Source organism: Branchiostoma belcheri, unplaced genomic scaffold (genome assembly GCF_001625305.1).
Source record: "Branchiostoma belcheri isolate BF01 breed outbred unplaced genomic scaffold, Haploidv18h27 scaffold133, whole genome shotgun sequence".
Lineage (NCBI taxonomy): Eukaryota > Metazoa > Chordata > Leptocardii > Amphioxiformes > Branchiostomatidae > Branchiostoma > Branchiostoma belcheri.
Genome location: NW_017802747.1, coordinates 560,756 through 578,389, shown reverse-complemented (window position 1 = coordinate 578,389; position 17,634 = coordinate 560,756). Strand labels below are relative to the sequence as shown.

The window sequence follows — 17,634 nt, the reverse complement described above, 5'->3', positions numbered from 1 at the left end:
GTGTGTGTGTGTGTGTGTGTGTGTGTGTGTGTGGTGTGTGTGTTTAACTTGGAATATATAATTCATGCTTAGGTACAATTACGGTTACATTTAATTGGAAACTCTATCATTTAAACATGTGTCTTCTAATCGTCCTGAAGTCATCATAAATAAAATGCAACCAATTGCATTTAGGATAAACTAAAAGAAATTTAAACACAGCACATACAACAACAGCGTTAATGACAATTGCTTTACAATAGCAAAATATCTGACCATAAATCTAAAAAAAATCTATTTTCTTTGACTGTGAGTGCGTTTTTAAATACAATGTGGGAGTGTGGATGTTTGTATACAGATGTTCTGGACTCTGTCTGCGCTAGCATATTAAGTAAGTTAAGTAAGCAACTTCCCAATTACGACCGGCCTTCTGTAACTCCTAAAATTCTAATTTCAAAGGATAATGAACTAATATGTATGTAAACAGTAACAATACCTTGATAATTAACATTAATTTGGCACAACCTCAGAAGCCCCTTCCCCTCAGTCTAAATGGCGTTACATTATTCTACAGATCGTTCATTGCTATATCCTGCTGTGGGCCCACACGGTTTCTGCTACAGCACGCGTTGTACAAGCAAGAGGCAACGGACCTCGCCATCTCAACTACGACTTTACGGAAGGATTGTTGGCACACATTGTACACGACAAGGTCCAGAAATGTGTTAGACAACGCTATCCAGCTGGACCAAAACAGGGCGGTTGGCAGAACATGCCCCAGCCAACTGGCGATTAAAACACCCAAGGTCGGAAGGGGCAAGGTTGTTTGTACTAGAGTTAAGATCAACACAACCTTAGCGTAAGAGTTATCATTAAAGTGGTTTGGGGCTACTGGCGGCTGCTGAGGGTTAGGGTTCTGTACGTTAATGTAATTATGTGCTGCAGCAGGCAACTCTGGTGGAGAACACACTGCTTTTAATATCCAGACAACGCAATACATTGTCACTATACACCCACTGCACCCTATGGCAACTGTCACCGCGGTAAACCATATATAGGCCTTGAGATCATATATCGTCACCGCTATGACTCGATCGTAATATACGGGAACCCCATAGACTACAGAAAAAATATTAAAAGCGAATATCCCAACCCAGTCTGAGATCAGGAAGATGCAGGCTTTCTTGCTAGGCATTCCCTCTCCGCCGTTCATCAGGGCATAGTATCGGTCAAGGTTCAGACCTATAGAAAAAAAATCTTATTTTATCACTTGTAGCGCAATCAAAAGACATTCTATGGTGTGTAATTTAAAAGTACCAATTTTTCTAAGTCAAAATGCACTCTTAAAATGACAAACATAGAGATAACGAACCGCTGGGGGATTATTACATGTATATAAGGAAATGCATCATTTTAACCATATTTGTACGATGTACAGGACGTTCAAAGTGATATTTACCTCCGGGGGAGGAGATATTTTTCCGCGAAAGGGTATTAGACCGTTTTAATTTTTTTTTTTTTTGTTCTTAGCTGTTTTTCGCGTTGCGGCTAACGGATTGTTTTAGGACTCGGTATATGTTTTGCTATTGGGCTGTAGATTATGCACGTTTTTTTAGCTTTTATTGTATATGGTTGTGTTTTCGAGCGTAAGAATTAAGACTTTTGTGGACCCTCTTGCACCCCTTTGACCCTGAAAATGGCCGCGACCGTTGACCTTTGGTGTGTTGAAGGTATTATCGGTCTCGTCCACTTGTATGACCTTTCGCACAGAGGGGTGTCCGGTCTCGATACATTCTTTGTTTAAAAATATGCGCCAAAATGCTGCTTTCAAGGGCTGCATAGCCAGATCCAGTGAAAATATGCACAATTAAAAGAACCTTTGGTGAAAATGTATAATTCTTTATGGTGTTTTTTTTAGTTGGATCGAACCCGGAAGTGTTAATACGGGTTTCTGGTAAAGGTTAGCCCTTTATAATAGCCTCCGGCTAGTTGGGCAGTCCTGGCTGCATACATATGTGTTGTCAGCCTAATAAATCAAATCAAATCAAATCAAAGGTAGCGAGTCACACGTATGGAAATGAGTATTATGCGCCCTTTTGGGTATATTACTACAGCTTCCTGTAAACCCTTGTACTACTTGTACTATTTGACGTCCTATAAGCAGAAAGCTTCTGTATGTGACATTTCGGACCCCAGTCACTATATTTTCGATCAAAATATTTGTGGATACGCACCATGTGCCCGCGTTTTGCTTCCTCAGGAATGTATGTCGTAACACTGATTACCGGTTATTTTTAACGTCTGATTTAACGGTTCTGGTTGTCATTCTGAGTTTCATTACGAATTCCTTGCGGCAGATTAAATAGAATTTCATAAGTTCTTGGGTACATGTTATAAGCTACAGATGAAAATGTGTTAACACAACCTGGAAATCTAACACATAAAATTTGACACCATCAACTATTCATATCAAACAACATATAAGAATATACAATAAAAAGCCCGGAGGTATAAAATCTCAGATTTTACTTGTTGATAATTTTTTTAGTTGGTTATGAATGATTGAATGATGAGTGAGCTTAACAACATTAGTTACAGTTATAGTAAAACAACCCGTGATATTTATTTATTAAGTTCATCTGTGTTGTTAGTATAAATACTATATAGAACCCGTGTATCCAGTCTCCAAGCTGATAGACACCTTACACACGCAATCGTGTTGTTAGTTACATGACTTAAAGTTTAAGGTAAAACCTTTGTTACAGCACAAATTTTAGAACGTTTCTCTTTTTTATTAGAAGAAACATTTTTTACACGTAAAAAAGAATATGTTACCTGCTAGTGCAGAGTACGTTATCAGCGCGGAGGAAACCCCGATGACCGCGGTGGTCCGGAGGACTGTGCCGGAGTAATTCCACTCTCCGGCCGCGGCTGGAGCTACCATGAACGGGAAGGTTAAGCCGTCCAACAGGTCCGAAAAGGCCATAGAGGAGATGAAAAGTCGACTTGAAGAGGGGAACGTCTGTCGTCTGGTGGTAACTGCGATGACGAGAATGTTCCCGACGATGGCCAGAACGGCTACGGTGACGATGAAGGCCGGCTCGGCAGGGAGGGACTCCGGTGAGGGCGTCGGGGTGGATGCGTTAGTCACAAAGGATTCGTTTGAGAAATTCATATTACTGCGTTTGTTATTGCTGTAGATTATGATGGATTAAATTGTTTTTCAGTACGACCAAGAAATACGACGAATGGTGTGCCAGCACGTCGAAAGAAATGCTTGAGCTGGAAAGGGAATTCGAACTGAGCGATTATGAAGAGCAGAGCTGATCAGGCGCAACGGTTGAAAATGTGATTTAATGACGTCAGCTCCGTTGCTAGGATTCATGAGGAGCGACAGAATATGAATGAATAGATTCTCGCTACACTGCAGCTCATTATATTTAATAACAGGGCAGCTTCTTTGAATGAAAGAAATGTTTCTTTGTCTTTGCCTCTTCGTCTTCTCATCTTCTTTTAATGGGCTTCCTGCTTTTTGAGATGATTTTCTTGGCATGAAATAGATCTGGATACTGCCTGACCAGTCCGATACGGTTTTTGATATAGTCTTGTTGCCACCTAATGGTATTATTGAAGTTTAATTGTTTACACCATTCAGTAAACGAAACGGGCATGTTCTTTCTTCATATTCGAGGATGAAAAGTTACATTTTTCGACTCAGGTTTTGGCCTTCAGTCTGTTTGAGTGCACTAGGATTTTTGCACTTGCGTAAAACTAAACTTAAAAACGAGGCTCTAATAACGCCTTACATTGTGGACTGATGTTAAAAGAAATTTTACTTAAAATTCAATGACAAATTTGACTCCGTCATACGTGTTAGTCTCGTTTCAGTGCAATTGCGTTCATTGTGCAGCAATAGATTTTCCTGGTCTAATAAACGAAGGCAACTACCATTCATTCATTCAATCCACCTTACTACGGGCTAGAGCCCAGATCTTTCTAGCATTCCACAGCTTAGGTGACGATTGGAACTAGCCTCTACCAGGCTACCTAGATGCAATCTTCCGAACCATAGTTTTAAGTCGAAAAAAAATTTAATAGCAACGTATTTATAATTTCCCCGTCTTTTACAGATATGTTGACGATAACAAAAAACACAAGGTCATTGTCACAACGCATATGCATCATACGAATATAATGGTTATAAACAGAGTATTTTAGACATAAAAGAAAGCAGCTAACACTAACACCCAAAAATACACACACACAGACCTTCATGCTGAGACTCAAATACAAAATGGCCCACACATATCACCAGTCACAAACACCGAAGTGGCCAGTGACACAAGCGCTAAACATAATAAGCTTTTGCTACACAATACATGCGACTATTGTTTACGTCAAACAAAGAAAATGTCATACGATCATCCTGACCCCTGACCTCAGTTTGGATTCCCTTGGCGTCAACCCTTTTAACCTTGAAGAACCAGCTTCCAATATGGCGTCTGAAATAGACCTGCTAAAGTCAAACAGGCATAAACTTGTGGAAAAGATTCTATACGTCAAACCTTTCCTAGACATCCTACTACAGCATGGTGAGATAGTTAAGGAAGAATACGACAACATTGCAGCGGAGAAAACTCCACAGGACCGGGTCAGAGCTTTGCTTGACGTAGTTGAGGCGAAGGGCCTGGGGGCTTTCCACCATTTTCGTGAGCATTTAAAGAAGGTCAACCCGGAACTCGGAGAGGAACTGCAGATTCCCTGTAATCCCGAAGTGTGTACAGGTTATGGGTAAGTATATAAACTTTGAGACTACGCTGATTTCTTGATCATTGTACATTTTGCAGGATCCTATTATAGTAAACACTCTCTTGGTAACCTGATCGAATCATGTATTGTTCCTTCTTACATCAACACTTTAACATGCCTTGACGCCGTTAAATATATAAAATACTTATGACATCAAGTTAAAACATAGCCCTACAAAATTTAAGATGGAAAAAACATTAAGAAGTCACATTTACGGAACTAATGTCAGTTATATTACCACGATACCACATGGTATGGGTGTAAATTACGTATCCGAACAAACATGACGTTGCAAAATCCTAGGGCGAAAGGCGAGTATAAGATTACCAGAGTTTTTGAGGCATTGTTTAAACGTTTACTTGACCTTTGTACATTTCTTTGTTAAAAGCACAAAGTAAGTTCAAGCACAATGCGCGTCTAAAAGAACATTATTGTGGAAAATGTAAGAGCTTAGATTGCCATACAAAACAGCAAGCACTGGCAAAATGCAAGTAGAAGAAATATATGTTTGTATTGCTTTTGTGTATGTGACTACTATGCATGTGCCTATCCTTTTGCGTGTTTGTTTGTTAGTGTTTACGTATGCATGTATGCATAATTTGTTTAAAACTAAATTACGGTTTTGTGTCGTTCGGTATTGGTGTAGATTTCTGGAAGAAGAGTTCGACGTCCTTAGACGGGATTTCGTGGCCTTTAAGAGGGAGAACAGACAGCTTTTGAAGAAGCATACGAAACAACCAGACGACATTGACATCGACACCATACGAAGACAGGCATGCGACAAGGCGAGGGCTCTTAAGGAGAAATTCTGCTCAATGGTAGAAGAAGAATGTTGTCTGTTCTTAGGCCAGCTCGACGTCACGCAAACTACGAGTCAAAGTATGTCCAGTGACTCGGAGAGCGAATTCGAGTCTGCGACAACCAAAATCACCGATCGTTCGGATTTCTTTTCGGCCGCACCAGGAGACGAAGAGGATGAAGCAGGCGGTAAAAAAGATGAGATTTGGACTACTTTGTATGATCGGTGTGACGATGTCCATCGGATAATGAAAGAACAAAAAAGACCGCGACTTGTGACCTTACCAGGAACGTCCGGCCTGCTGAAACCGCCACCAAAGCTGGACTAGCTTTACTCCGTCGTTACTAAAAAAAAAGATTGGGAAGAAATTCAAACACAAAAAGCCTTCACAACAATACTCAACAGCAACAGCTAAGCGTGTATTTATATATAAACACGTAAAATTTAAAAAAAAAAATTGCACTTTCTATATTATGATGATGTTGATCTACTGATGATGACCAATCTTAGATCTTTATGAAATGCAGTTTACAATCTTAATCTTGCCCGGGCATGGATAAACACGATAAAATACACCAGCAACAGCAATCAAGAGAAACATACATGTATAATATTGCTTTCTAAACCTGTTTTTGAAAAGATGTTGGCTAGAACAATAGATTTTGCTATAATTGGCCTGAAATGTAAAACAAGTTCGAAATTCGATTTATTATTAAAAAATGATGTAATAAATTGAATAATAAATGTCTTGTTTGTTAGAAAGTAGAATTCATGTAAGGGGAAACATATCTCCATATTAGGCGAATTGTTAATATCATGAAGACATGTAATAAAAGGTACAGCAGATATTACATTTTGTATTCATGCATTCTGACATACGTTTTTAAAGCTATGAGTCAGATTTGTACTTATATTTAAAATACTTAAATTATTTAATATTATTTTGTAAATCCTAAAAAGTAAATAAAAACAATGTAGCCGCCATTATGACATTTTTTTGAAATAGAACTATTTGTTGCTATCATTGTATCCATATATATGAGATATAAGGTATTTTTGTTGAAGAGATTCAGCATCAGTTAAGGTATTTTTTAGCTATTCCATTCCCCATTGATCGCATGATGGTGTAGCAATACATATGCACTTGAGAGGCTTGGTACAAAAAGGTCTTGCTGTGTTGAAATAAAAAAAAAAGACAACCAAAAAGGTAACATTTTCAAATGCATAATGTCTACCTTCACATACAAATGTATGGTCTGTGCTGTTAATTCTTACTCAAAGACATTCATATATATGGTCAGGCAGGAATATAAATCCCTTCTACTATAAAATTACAACATTATGTAACCCAACACCATTTACCATGGTGAGAGACGTCAACAAATCAGGTCATTGGTCAGGTCAGAGGTCAGTCTTTGGAACAGAAGAAGAAGGAGAAGAAACGTAGCAACAACAATATGTTTCCTTTGGTAAATATAATTATATTAACTGTTGATGCCATCAGTTTCTTTAATATTTCTCTAAATAGGCAGGAGCTAATTGGCAGATGTAAGGCTTTTGTTCGGTGCATCCAGCGTCGTCCCACATGGGATCAGGGGTCTGTCCTGAGTACCAGTACTGAACACACAGTGAATTCCAGGACTCTTTAATGTTGCGTGGCTCGCCTGGATGCCATCCCTAAAGGAAAGGATCAAAGTAAGGCACAATTCATTGTACGATAATATTACAATATCTAGCTTACTAAAGAAAAGTAGTGTTTTAAACAGAAAGAATTTTGGCAGACATTAAATTCCACTGCAGTGCCACAAGAAGACGTGGAGGGGGATCAAATTAAATGATGTTTCCGCAAGGACAATCCATAGGTTCTAGAATCATCGTGCTTGACCAGTAAAACACACACATGGACACAAATGCTACATAATGATATACTTTTGGTACAAATTAGTTACTACGTAAGACCTATATCCCTTAAAAATCACGACCATAGCATACCCATGTGCACTTAATCGTACTCAGTTGCTAGATCACCAGTGATTGACCTTGATTTTTATTGTTCAAGCCAAACGTACCTACTAAATACCATATAGGGATACATCCTACGCAAGTTAAAAACTGGCAACCCACAAACATAAAGTACATGAACCTAACACATAACCCTCTGGATGAAGGTAATAACAATTATATATACAGTATGACCAGTAATCAACCATTGTTCTTGTCTACAAAATCAACAGAACACTTACCTGGTACTTTCCCAAGGGTAACCCGTCCACCCAATGATATTCGCTTCTTCCGAGGCAGCTAGTACACGTCTCCCTCATACCGATCCAGTGAACGGAGTTCCCTCCAGACATTTTGACCAGGCGTCTGAGAGCGAGGTCAAACTCTTTTGTTTTAGGCATGGCCAGAGTCGCCCCTTCCGCCACGCAGGCCTGCGATGCGTCCCAAAAAGACTTTTGAGCGGGAGCGAGGCGGATGCAAGTGGACCCAAGCCGTCTGTAGCCATCCTGGCAGCCGCCATTTCGCATGTTCAGGGCAACTGAATAAGTAAAGAATAGGAAACTGTAAGCCCAGTATTGTAAACCAACATTTTTACAGCAATACAACGTACAGTTTCCTTTACAAAATCGCTTTGCTCTGTCATATGTTGCCAGGGTTCAAAGAATCTTCCAAAGCACCCTCTTTCCCCAAAACACGTTGGTAAAATCTTGGCTGCAAAGTTCCCACATTTCATAGAATCAAAACTGTGTTCGATCGCGTTCGATCTGGGCAATTCGAATCGAACCCGCGTTCCATTTCGGGGACACCTACGGCCATTTACACCAAGGCCATTCTGGCTAAGTGACTCGCAACAGATAAAAAAAAACAACTCTTTCCTATAGATACAAACAGTTTCCAGGACAGTACATGTCCGCTATTATTTTTTGTGGACAAGTAACATGTAGCGAAGATACTGTCGTATCCTTGGGTGACCTTAAATACTGCAATGATTCTTTACTCCTGTATGAATAACACAATGCAGACCCCGAGAGGATGGCTTGCTTTAGAGACCTGTACGATACATATAGTGGGTTGAAACGCACGGTATAGTAAACATTACATTGCATTACGTACAGATGTGTTACTAAAACGTTGACATTAAATATTACATACCTGTCTGAGTTGTAATCCGGTAGACTTCACTTGCCCAAGTCCCGCCTTTGCCGTCCGCTCTACAAACGAAGGAACGGCCGAACTTATAGTAGGTGTTGTGCCCGTCGGCAGATCCCAAACACTGCCCGCCATGTTGTACAGCAAATACCGTAAAGGATCGAGATTTTGCTACCTGGTAGCACTTCTCTACGGCGTCACTCCGTGTTTGGTAGTTGTACATGTCTCCAAAGCGTGAATCTGTCCTCTCGAGTGTCGGAATGGCACGGTTATCGAACGAACCATCCTTCCAGCATCCCAGGCTATAGTAACGCTTTCCTGTGTGGAGAATGAAAGATAAAGCATTACTTTCGCCAAAGGTTATGTTTGTTTGTAGGTAGGTTTGTTGGTGGACAGCATAATTCGAGAAATTGTAAATGGATCCACAAGATATTTGGTAAGTGGGTAGGTGTTGCTACAATGAAGGTCAGGTTTGATTATGGACGTATTAGCGTCAAACAGACACCAAAAGGTAACTATTCTAATGTTTTCCTTCTATGTCAGCATCCATTTGGAAATACAGTCTTAGGTTATGGGATAAACCTACTCAATACAACGTCATTAGGGTGGGTCAATATAGAGACCATTATACGGAGCTGTCAGGTCAAAAGTGCCGTACCTTCTTGAGTCGTTGAAGTTTGTGGCTCTGGCAGTGTGGTTGTCACCTCGGACTGTATGGTTGTCACCACGGGCAGTGTGGTTGTCACCTCGGGTGGTGTTGTTACCTCGGGCAGTGTGGTTGTCTCCTCGGGCAGTTTGGTTGTCACCTCGGGCAGTGTGGTTGTCACCTCGGGCAGTGTGATTGTCTCCTCGGGCAGTGTGGTTGTCACCTCGGGCAGTGTGGTTGTCACCCCGGACAGTGTGGTTGTCACCTCGGGCAGTGTGGTTGTCACCTCGGGCGGTGTGGTTGTCACCTCGGGCGGTGTGGTTGTCACCTCGGGCAGTGTGGTTGTTGTACGATCATGACTGGTCGTTCGAGTAGTCACTGGCAGCACGAGCAAGTGCTGTGTTCCCAAAAACGAACATTATGTAAGGAACCATCTTTTCCAAAAAAATGAAAACACTGTAGTATTATATCATAATATAATGTAAATTGTGATTCGTTACAGGTTGGGGCATTTAAAGACATTTTCTTACTTTAGCTGTAGTTGCTGGCGTGAATATATCCGCTGTTCCTGCTTCCGGAAGCGTGCTCGTTTCCAGTGGCACATCCGTCAAAGACACGCTAGTCCTCACGCCATTAGCTGTTTTCCATGCAGACAAAGCTGTTGAATTGTTTAGATCTTCCGCCATAGTCACATAGGGCTGAGGAGTAAGAATGTATGTATGGTTAGCTAGTTACAGTTATATACATATCGCGTACATAGAAGACAGAATAAAAAGAAGTAGAAAAAGAAAATTAAGAAGAGAAACATTGACTTGAACTTAATGAGTTGAGAATGAATTTCTACCTTCCTTTCAAATATAAGATGCAAGTTGAGTGGTCACAAACTTCACTTTAAATGCAAGTTAGGGGACTAACCGAGAGGGTTTCATTGTTGTTTTCCGGTGTGTAACCGACAGAGGTGACGGGATCTGTCTGTACTGGTCGGCTTGATGTACCACGTCGCACCGGAGGGCAGTTGTGTGAGAAAGGATGAGTCTCCTGTGTCATCGTGTAAAATGTGACGAGACCAACTCCTGTACCAATGACGGCTGCTAATATTACAGCAATGACCCATGGCAGACAGGTGCGTCGAGATGTGACGTTGCGAAACCCGCAAGTGCCAGCACATCCCACAGCATCGTTGCGATCTGTAAGTAGACAATATTACAAATCCTCCCATGATTACTGCTGTCAAATTGTCTCATAAAGAGCTATACATAACCGTGATTGTTTTTTTTTATACTAGCTGAGGTTTGTTGATGATTGCTGTGAACATTATCTAGGTGGTAGCGAAGGTTGCCTTCAATAACCTTTATCAGATGAAAAAAGAGATAAGAGCACATTTTTTACATGCATATCGTCTATAATTGAAGGTTATTGATATAGTGATGCACGTTGTTGTCTAGACCGACATGGGGTAAATTAGGGTCAAGGTCAGAAGCCAGATGGACAATAACTACTAGTACCTTCCAAATTCCACAAAAATGTGTGATTGAAATACAATATTAAACTAGATTGCCAAAATAATATGTTCCTGTTGATAGTACAGCATTATAATTTATTTTCTATCATTATGTCATTTCTGACCACAACAACGAGAGGTCACCTGGATGGCGGCATACATCAAATTTCCTCAGAAAGGAACTGGTGTTTTTAATTCATAAGTATCCGCCATCTATGCAGTTTTTGCCTGAGGGTATTCTTGTAACACTTTTAGCGAGTTATATTGTAATACTTTTAGTGAGTTATATTGACTTTTCCTCCCCACTTGCACACATGTGGTGAGGGTGCCATCCTACTGAGCTCTGATCGCTCCACAGCTTAGCAGAGAGGTACTGACCGAGCCACCCAGCTCTCTCTTTACCTTTGGCCAGTTTTATTACCTTTATCATTAGGTAAGTGGCTGTTTTATAGCCACTTTGAATCAAATTGTCACCAGCTGTATAGCTGGCTTATGCATCGATTATTGCATCTCTGCTTGCATTAATACCTATTTAGGTGGATGTTAGTGCATGCAACTAACTCGTATAGTACGACTGGTGGAGTAAATTAGCTAATGATTTTATAGTTTAATCAAAACCTTGTTGCTGTGCATTGTACTGTAATTTTGAGACCCAGTGATTGTTAGTTGTGATATTTTAATTAGATTGATGTAGATTAATTAATTAGATTAGATTAATTAGATTGATTGTATAATACAATCACTTTTTAGTCTGTATACAGTGTAAATCGTATGTCTTTCAGTCATTCTCCCAATGCCTAGATCAGTCTGCAATCCTTCTCACACTAGTCAGGAAGACCTTGGTCAGACAAGTAAATCAGAAGTATATAATAGCTCTTGGATCTTTCTGAAAACCAACCAAAGCTCTGTATGACTATTGGCCACTACTGTCTACGTATATTGTTCCCACAAGTACCTATAGGGCTTATTCACCACAGATTGTCACGTGACTCTCCCCCTGGCGTCCGCCATTTTGGGGCTATCGCTATGCAATGCTATGCAAACTCTTGGCGATAGTTGTGTATTTTGGGCCACAATCTACGTTTTGGACACTCTTCTTGTTAGTAACATTGTCCTTGGGGTTGTTCTGGCTCCGTGTCCACTTTTCATGTTGTCAAGATTGGCTTTTCAGTCTTTCTTTGCTGATCAGAAATCGGTGTGTTTAATCCTGGCGCGGCGTACGGGGCTGTACATGTACATGTAGATTGAAACGTGGGTAGCCATGAACACGGTAAAATGTTGGACTCGGAGCTACCTGTCCCTTTACTCTGTGGTAAATGTCCATGTAGAACAGGGCACTGGCAACTTGTAACACTCACCTTGTCCAGCCACAGTCGCGGCAGTGCGGACTGAGGATGGCGGCCGATGGCCCCGCATTTTGTTTGTTATTATCCAGACACAGTCCGGGGCTGTTCCAAAATAGCGACCTTTTGCGTATCCCGACTACAACGTACTTGTCACCACGCAACTGCATGTCCCACAACACTCTCTACACATTCTGATACAACGCTTCCAGACTCTTAGAGGGTTTGAACCGATGTTGTGTGTAAAAACTTCGGCCCAGTACCAAATACGAAGCTAAGTCGCGTCAAATTATGGACTCCGCTGGCGGTAGACGCCGTCTCGATCAGACTGATCAAAACTCAACAAAAACGGGTCAATCCCAACAGATTTTATTTTGTTCCAGTAACGAGAGGTATGAGTGGTGGTAAACTCTTCGTGTAATAGGACAAAGGACAGTTTACCTAACGTTTGTCGGCCATTTCAACGCTTGGAAACTCGCTGTAGGCGCTGTAGCCCCAAAATGGCGTCGCACGGGACATGAGGGGTCGTGACGTCATGATGACGTGTGGTGAATAAGCTCTATAGTAAACACAAAGAAGTACATTTCATATGGTATAATGACACTTGCTCGGTTAAAGTAGTCATGTGTGTACTGATTCTACTGTGTTGTGACGGAAACATCAACCCAGGACCATCGGACTTGTGTTTGCCTAGAAAAGAACTTCATATCGGATATTTGAACATTTGCAGTTGGAAGAACAAAGCACACGAGTTGTAAGGACTATTGAACTGAACAAATCCCACATAGTTGCCCTAACTGAAACACCCGTGGACTCTAGTATAAACGACAATGAGTTGTGTCCGGATGGGTGGTCAGTGGTAGGAGGGACCGCAATCAGCACGATGGAGGTGTGGCTATCCTGATCCGCGACGGGTTGAAATGGAAAAAGAGAAACGATCTGGAGAGGGAAAATGTTGAGATGCTTTGGCTAGAGTTTCACCTGTCACGGTCAAAGCCGATGCTGATTAGTTGCATCTACCGACCACCAGGATCATCAATTCAATATTCCAACAATATGCTGGATGCAATTGACAATGCTACAGATGTAAAAACAGAAGTTTTCATACTTTGGGATTTCAATGTCGACTGGTTTAATTTAGAATGTCCACTGAGGGAACGCCTTGCACAATCTGCGATAAAATGCAACTTTATTCAAACTATGACAAAGCCTACCAGAATTCCAGTGAATAGGGACAACCACAGAACTGATACCTGTATTGATCTGGCTTTCACTAACTGCACGGATAAATGTACATCTACCAGTTCGGTACCTCTGGGTTTTTCTGATCATAACACCATCTACCTGTCAAGGAAAACTAAGCTGCCTCAAAAGATAGAACTGGATGAACAATGAACTCAGAGAAGAAATGAGACTCAGGGACGAAGCCAGAAGAGAAGCTCTTGCTTCAGGGCTCGCTTCTGACCTTTGTATATACAAGAAGCTAAGGAATAAAGTTGTTCATCTAAGCAGCAAGAAGAAGGCTGCGTACTTCAGATCTAAGATATCGGAGTCCAGGAACAACCCAAAGGACCTGTGGAGAGCACTGAATGAAATGATAGGCAGGGGTCCTCAACGGTCTGCCTGTGCTATAGAACAGGATGGAGTGATTCTCACTAAGGTAGAGGACATAACCGATTACTTTAACACTTTCTTTACACAAAAAGTTGATTCTCTAATAGGGCTGGAATCGGTTTGCAAGTAAATGGCGACCATTTGCAACTGATAAGAGACACAATCATAATGGAAAATGACTGCAGTTTTGAGTTCAAACTGGCACACTGTGATCAGATCTGCAAGTGCCTTGAATCCTTACCGGATGGGACAATTACTGGGCTGGAAAACATAGACAACAAATTGTTACGGCTGGTGGCACAGAAATCGCCAGACCATTGTGCTACATAATTAACATATCGCTCACCACCTCAACATATACGGCGGAATGGAAGAAAGCTAAAGTTGTGCCTCACCCCAAGTCGACTACAACCCGACTATGTGGCCAAAACAGCAGGCCAATAAGCCTTCTATCTGTCTTTAGCAAAATAATGGAGAATGTTGTCAGAACACAAATATCTACTTATTTCAACGAGAACAATCTGATGTCATCCTACCAGCATGCTTTCGGAAACACCACTCGACAGGTACTGCACTTTTGCAACTAGTCGACGACTGGTACCGCAAAATCGACCAGAGGAACATCATTGGAGTTATCTTTTTTGATTTTTCCGCAGCCTTCGACCGGGTGGACTATAACTGCCTGTTACAAAAACTAGCATGCCATGGTTTCTCGGAAACAGCAGTAGACTGGGTGGACAGTTACCTAACGGGGAGATCGCAATGTGTGCACTTTAATGAATCCAACTCGTCTCTCAAGGAGATACACTGTGGCGTTCCGCAAGGGAGCTGTCTCGTTCCGTTATTGTTTATAATTTACACAAACGACCTGCCACTGGCTGTGACTGAATCCACTCATGCTATGTACTAGTATGCAGAGGACACTTCGGCATACACATGTGCTCCAACAATCCAGACTGTCACGTCCATTTCACAGAGGGAGATGTGTAGACTACATGGCTGGGTGAAATTGAACAAGCTGTGTCTAAACCCTAATAAAACCAAATGCATGGTGCTAGGGAGCAGACCAAAAATTTCAAAGAAACCTGTAATTTCCTTGTTTGCCGATAGGAGTTTGATCCAGCAGGTTACAGAAATGAAACTTCTTAGAGGAGTGCTAGATGATATGCTCACATGGGACCTTCACATGAAGTACCTCATTAAGAAAATGGCCTGCTCCTTGGGAGAAATCAGAAACAATATAGCTTACCTGGACCGGTCATTGTTGAAACTCATGATAGAATCACTTACATTGGCTCAAATTGACTACTGCACATCCGTATGGTCTTCTACTTCTGAAAGAAACACTATTGCACTACAGACGCTAAAAAGTAAAGCGGGGATCAGATTCACGAGGAACTGTCCTGTGGAGGAGAGATTTTACATCGATAACATGTGCTCCTTCAAAAAAATCCTGTCTTACAAACAACCAACCATACTCTACAATCAACTGTGCCCGGTGTCACATCAACACACTTACAGAACCAAATATGCTACTAGGAACACCTTCAAACTAGACAAACCAAAAACAAACAGCACTGCAGCATAAAACTCTCTACCACACGGGTTGCAAACAATGTCATCACGTGAGAAGTTCAAACAAGGCCTACTAAAGCACATGAGTAAGTAAAGCACATACGATAAGTAATATAAAGCACATATGATGTTACACATTTGTTTCTTTTAACACTATCTAGACCGGGGTTTTGGGGGGCTTGGTGGGACGGGGGTGGGCTCATTTGACGCCCCCTTAGAACTCGCAAACGGTATGTCGTATGACCACCAAATTATCAGAGGATGGTGTACTAATAAAAAAATTTATCATATCTACAATTTTTTCCGTCATTATGACGTAATATGACGTCATTATGACGTCATTAATGTAATTCTATTGGCCAAAACCGTCTAGATAGGTAATTCCCTAAAAACTATACAAGATATCCGCCATCTTGGATCATCAATCTTGAATTTTCAAAAAGTTTTTTTTGTCGTCATTATAAAGCCTAAAATATATTGTAAACATACTAAAGACCTTCATTTAAACCTTTTTTTGGAAAAAAGAAATGGAAGTATTGATGAAATTCTAAGGAACATAACCTGTATATACCTGTTCTAATGATATGGTCCGCCATCTAAAGTTATGAGCAAAATACACGTGTAAAGGCTAAACTGTTCCTCCTTCCAACAATTCCACTCACTTTAATTTTCATATTTCAAAATTGCAAAGAAGTGTTCATGTGATAATTAGTTGCAAAGAAACCCCATACCTCATGCATCATAACATGTTTATTTTTGTTTTTTTTGTTCTCCAGACCAATTACTGCTGAAATAAGTTTGAGTGATCGTATGATGTGAAACATTTTTTGTTGTTTTCTTTTGTAAGGCATTTCTAATAAAGAGAAACAAGTTACAAAACATATCTCTTGTATTTGGAAACAACTGCTTAAACCTGCGTGGTGTTAAATATGCTCCAAACATCAAACGCAACCCATTCTACTTCCATTTAGATACTCTTCTGTCTTTAAGATAATGTTAAATTTTGGAATAATATTTGTCGCTTATACCAGAGGTATAAGATGGCACCACTGGGAAGTGTTTACCATTCACTATACCCACAAAAGGCAAAATAGAAGGTCTCAAAATTCACAAAAAAGTAATAACATATAAACCAACTCAAAAAATTAAAATCTTACCGAATTGAACAATAGCTTTAACGTTACCTTGGCTTTTATTCTGTTGTGGAGAAACAGGCACGTACATTCTGTTGTAAAGCAAGTTTACATTTTCAGGGCGAGCAGTACATGGGGTAAGTGGATTCTTCGTCTCGACATTGGTTGGATCTTTTCTCTGGATACCAGGCTGTCGTAGCTCCTCGTCAATATCATGTTTGTTGGAATACTTGTGAATATTGTTGTCTGGATCTTCATAGACGGTATCGACCTCGTTCTTGCTATCTGCTGTGAAGTATAATACATAAAATCCAACCATTAGCATGTAAACTTATTTGACCAATGGTTTACATTGATCACCCTGATCTGGTACGACTAATGGCCATCGAAGACATAAAACCTTTGTTGTAGGTTATATCGTATTTCCAAAATTTGGAAACCTTATAAATTCTGCGGCAAACAAACAGATCTCTCAACGTTCTTCAAACGAACTTTAAAATAATTATAGCTGCCTTGGTCGCCACCATATTTCAGTAGTGGCAAACTATTGGACATGCTAAAACACAGGGCATTTCAGAACTTCACAAAAAAGGTAACAAAACTACAAGATAGCAATATAGATAGCCCATCAGTCCATTAGGGTTTTAAAATAACATGACTGTCCATTACCACAGATAAAACCAACAGCATGGGTTCATTTTACCCCTCCCTTGGGAATCAGCAACTTCACAGAAAGGTAATAGTCTAATTTTGCACTCGATGGAATTAAAGGATAATCGACACTCACTCAAGCTGAACAGTAACAACAGCCTCTTCAACATGTTGCCCTGCTTCTCCAGAATTCGCAGTAACACACGTTTGGCCCAACCCCTTATAATTACACTCAGGCCAGGGTTGCCTACTCTTCAACATTTTGCCCTGCTTTTCCAAAAGTAACAGTAACAAGTAACAGTCACACCTCATTTACTTCCCCGCACACGCCCGACCACACCCCTTATAATTAGACTCAGGCCAGGGTTACCTACTCTTCAACATTTTGCCCTGCTTTTCCAAAGGTAACAGTAACAAGTAACAGTCACACCTCA

The 17,634-nt window shown here is 40.7% G+C and overlaps 1 protein-coding gene across 1 annotated transcript in view; it reads right to left on the bottom strand.

Moving 5' to 3' along the window:
• Positions 1-3,154, bottom strand: part of LOC109464154 (C-C chemokine receptor type 5-like) — a 6,908-nt gene extending 3,754 nt beyond the window's left edge. Inside the window, exons 1-3 of the mRNA XM_019761092.1 lie at positions 2,815-3,154; positions 1,091-1,221; positions 633-931 (exon numbers count right to left, since the gene is read on the bottom strand). Of these exons, the coding sequence (XP_019616651.1) occupies positions 633-931; positions 1,091-1,221; positions 2,815-3,154 (770 nt within the window). The remainder of the gene's footprint in view (positions 1-632; positions 932-1,090; positions 1,222-2,814) is intronic.
• Between the last annotated feature and the right edge of the window lie 14,480 nt (positions 3,155-17,634).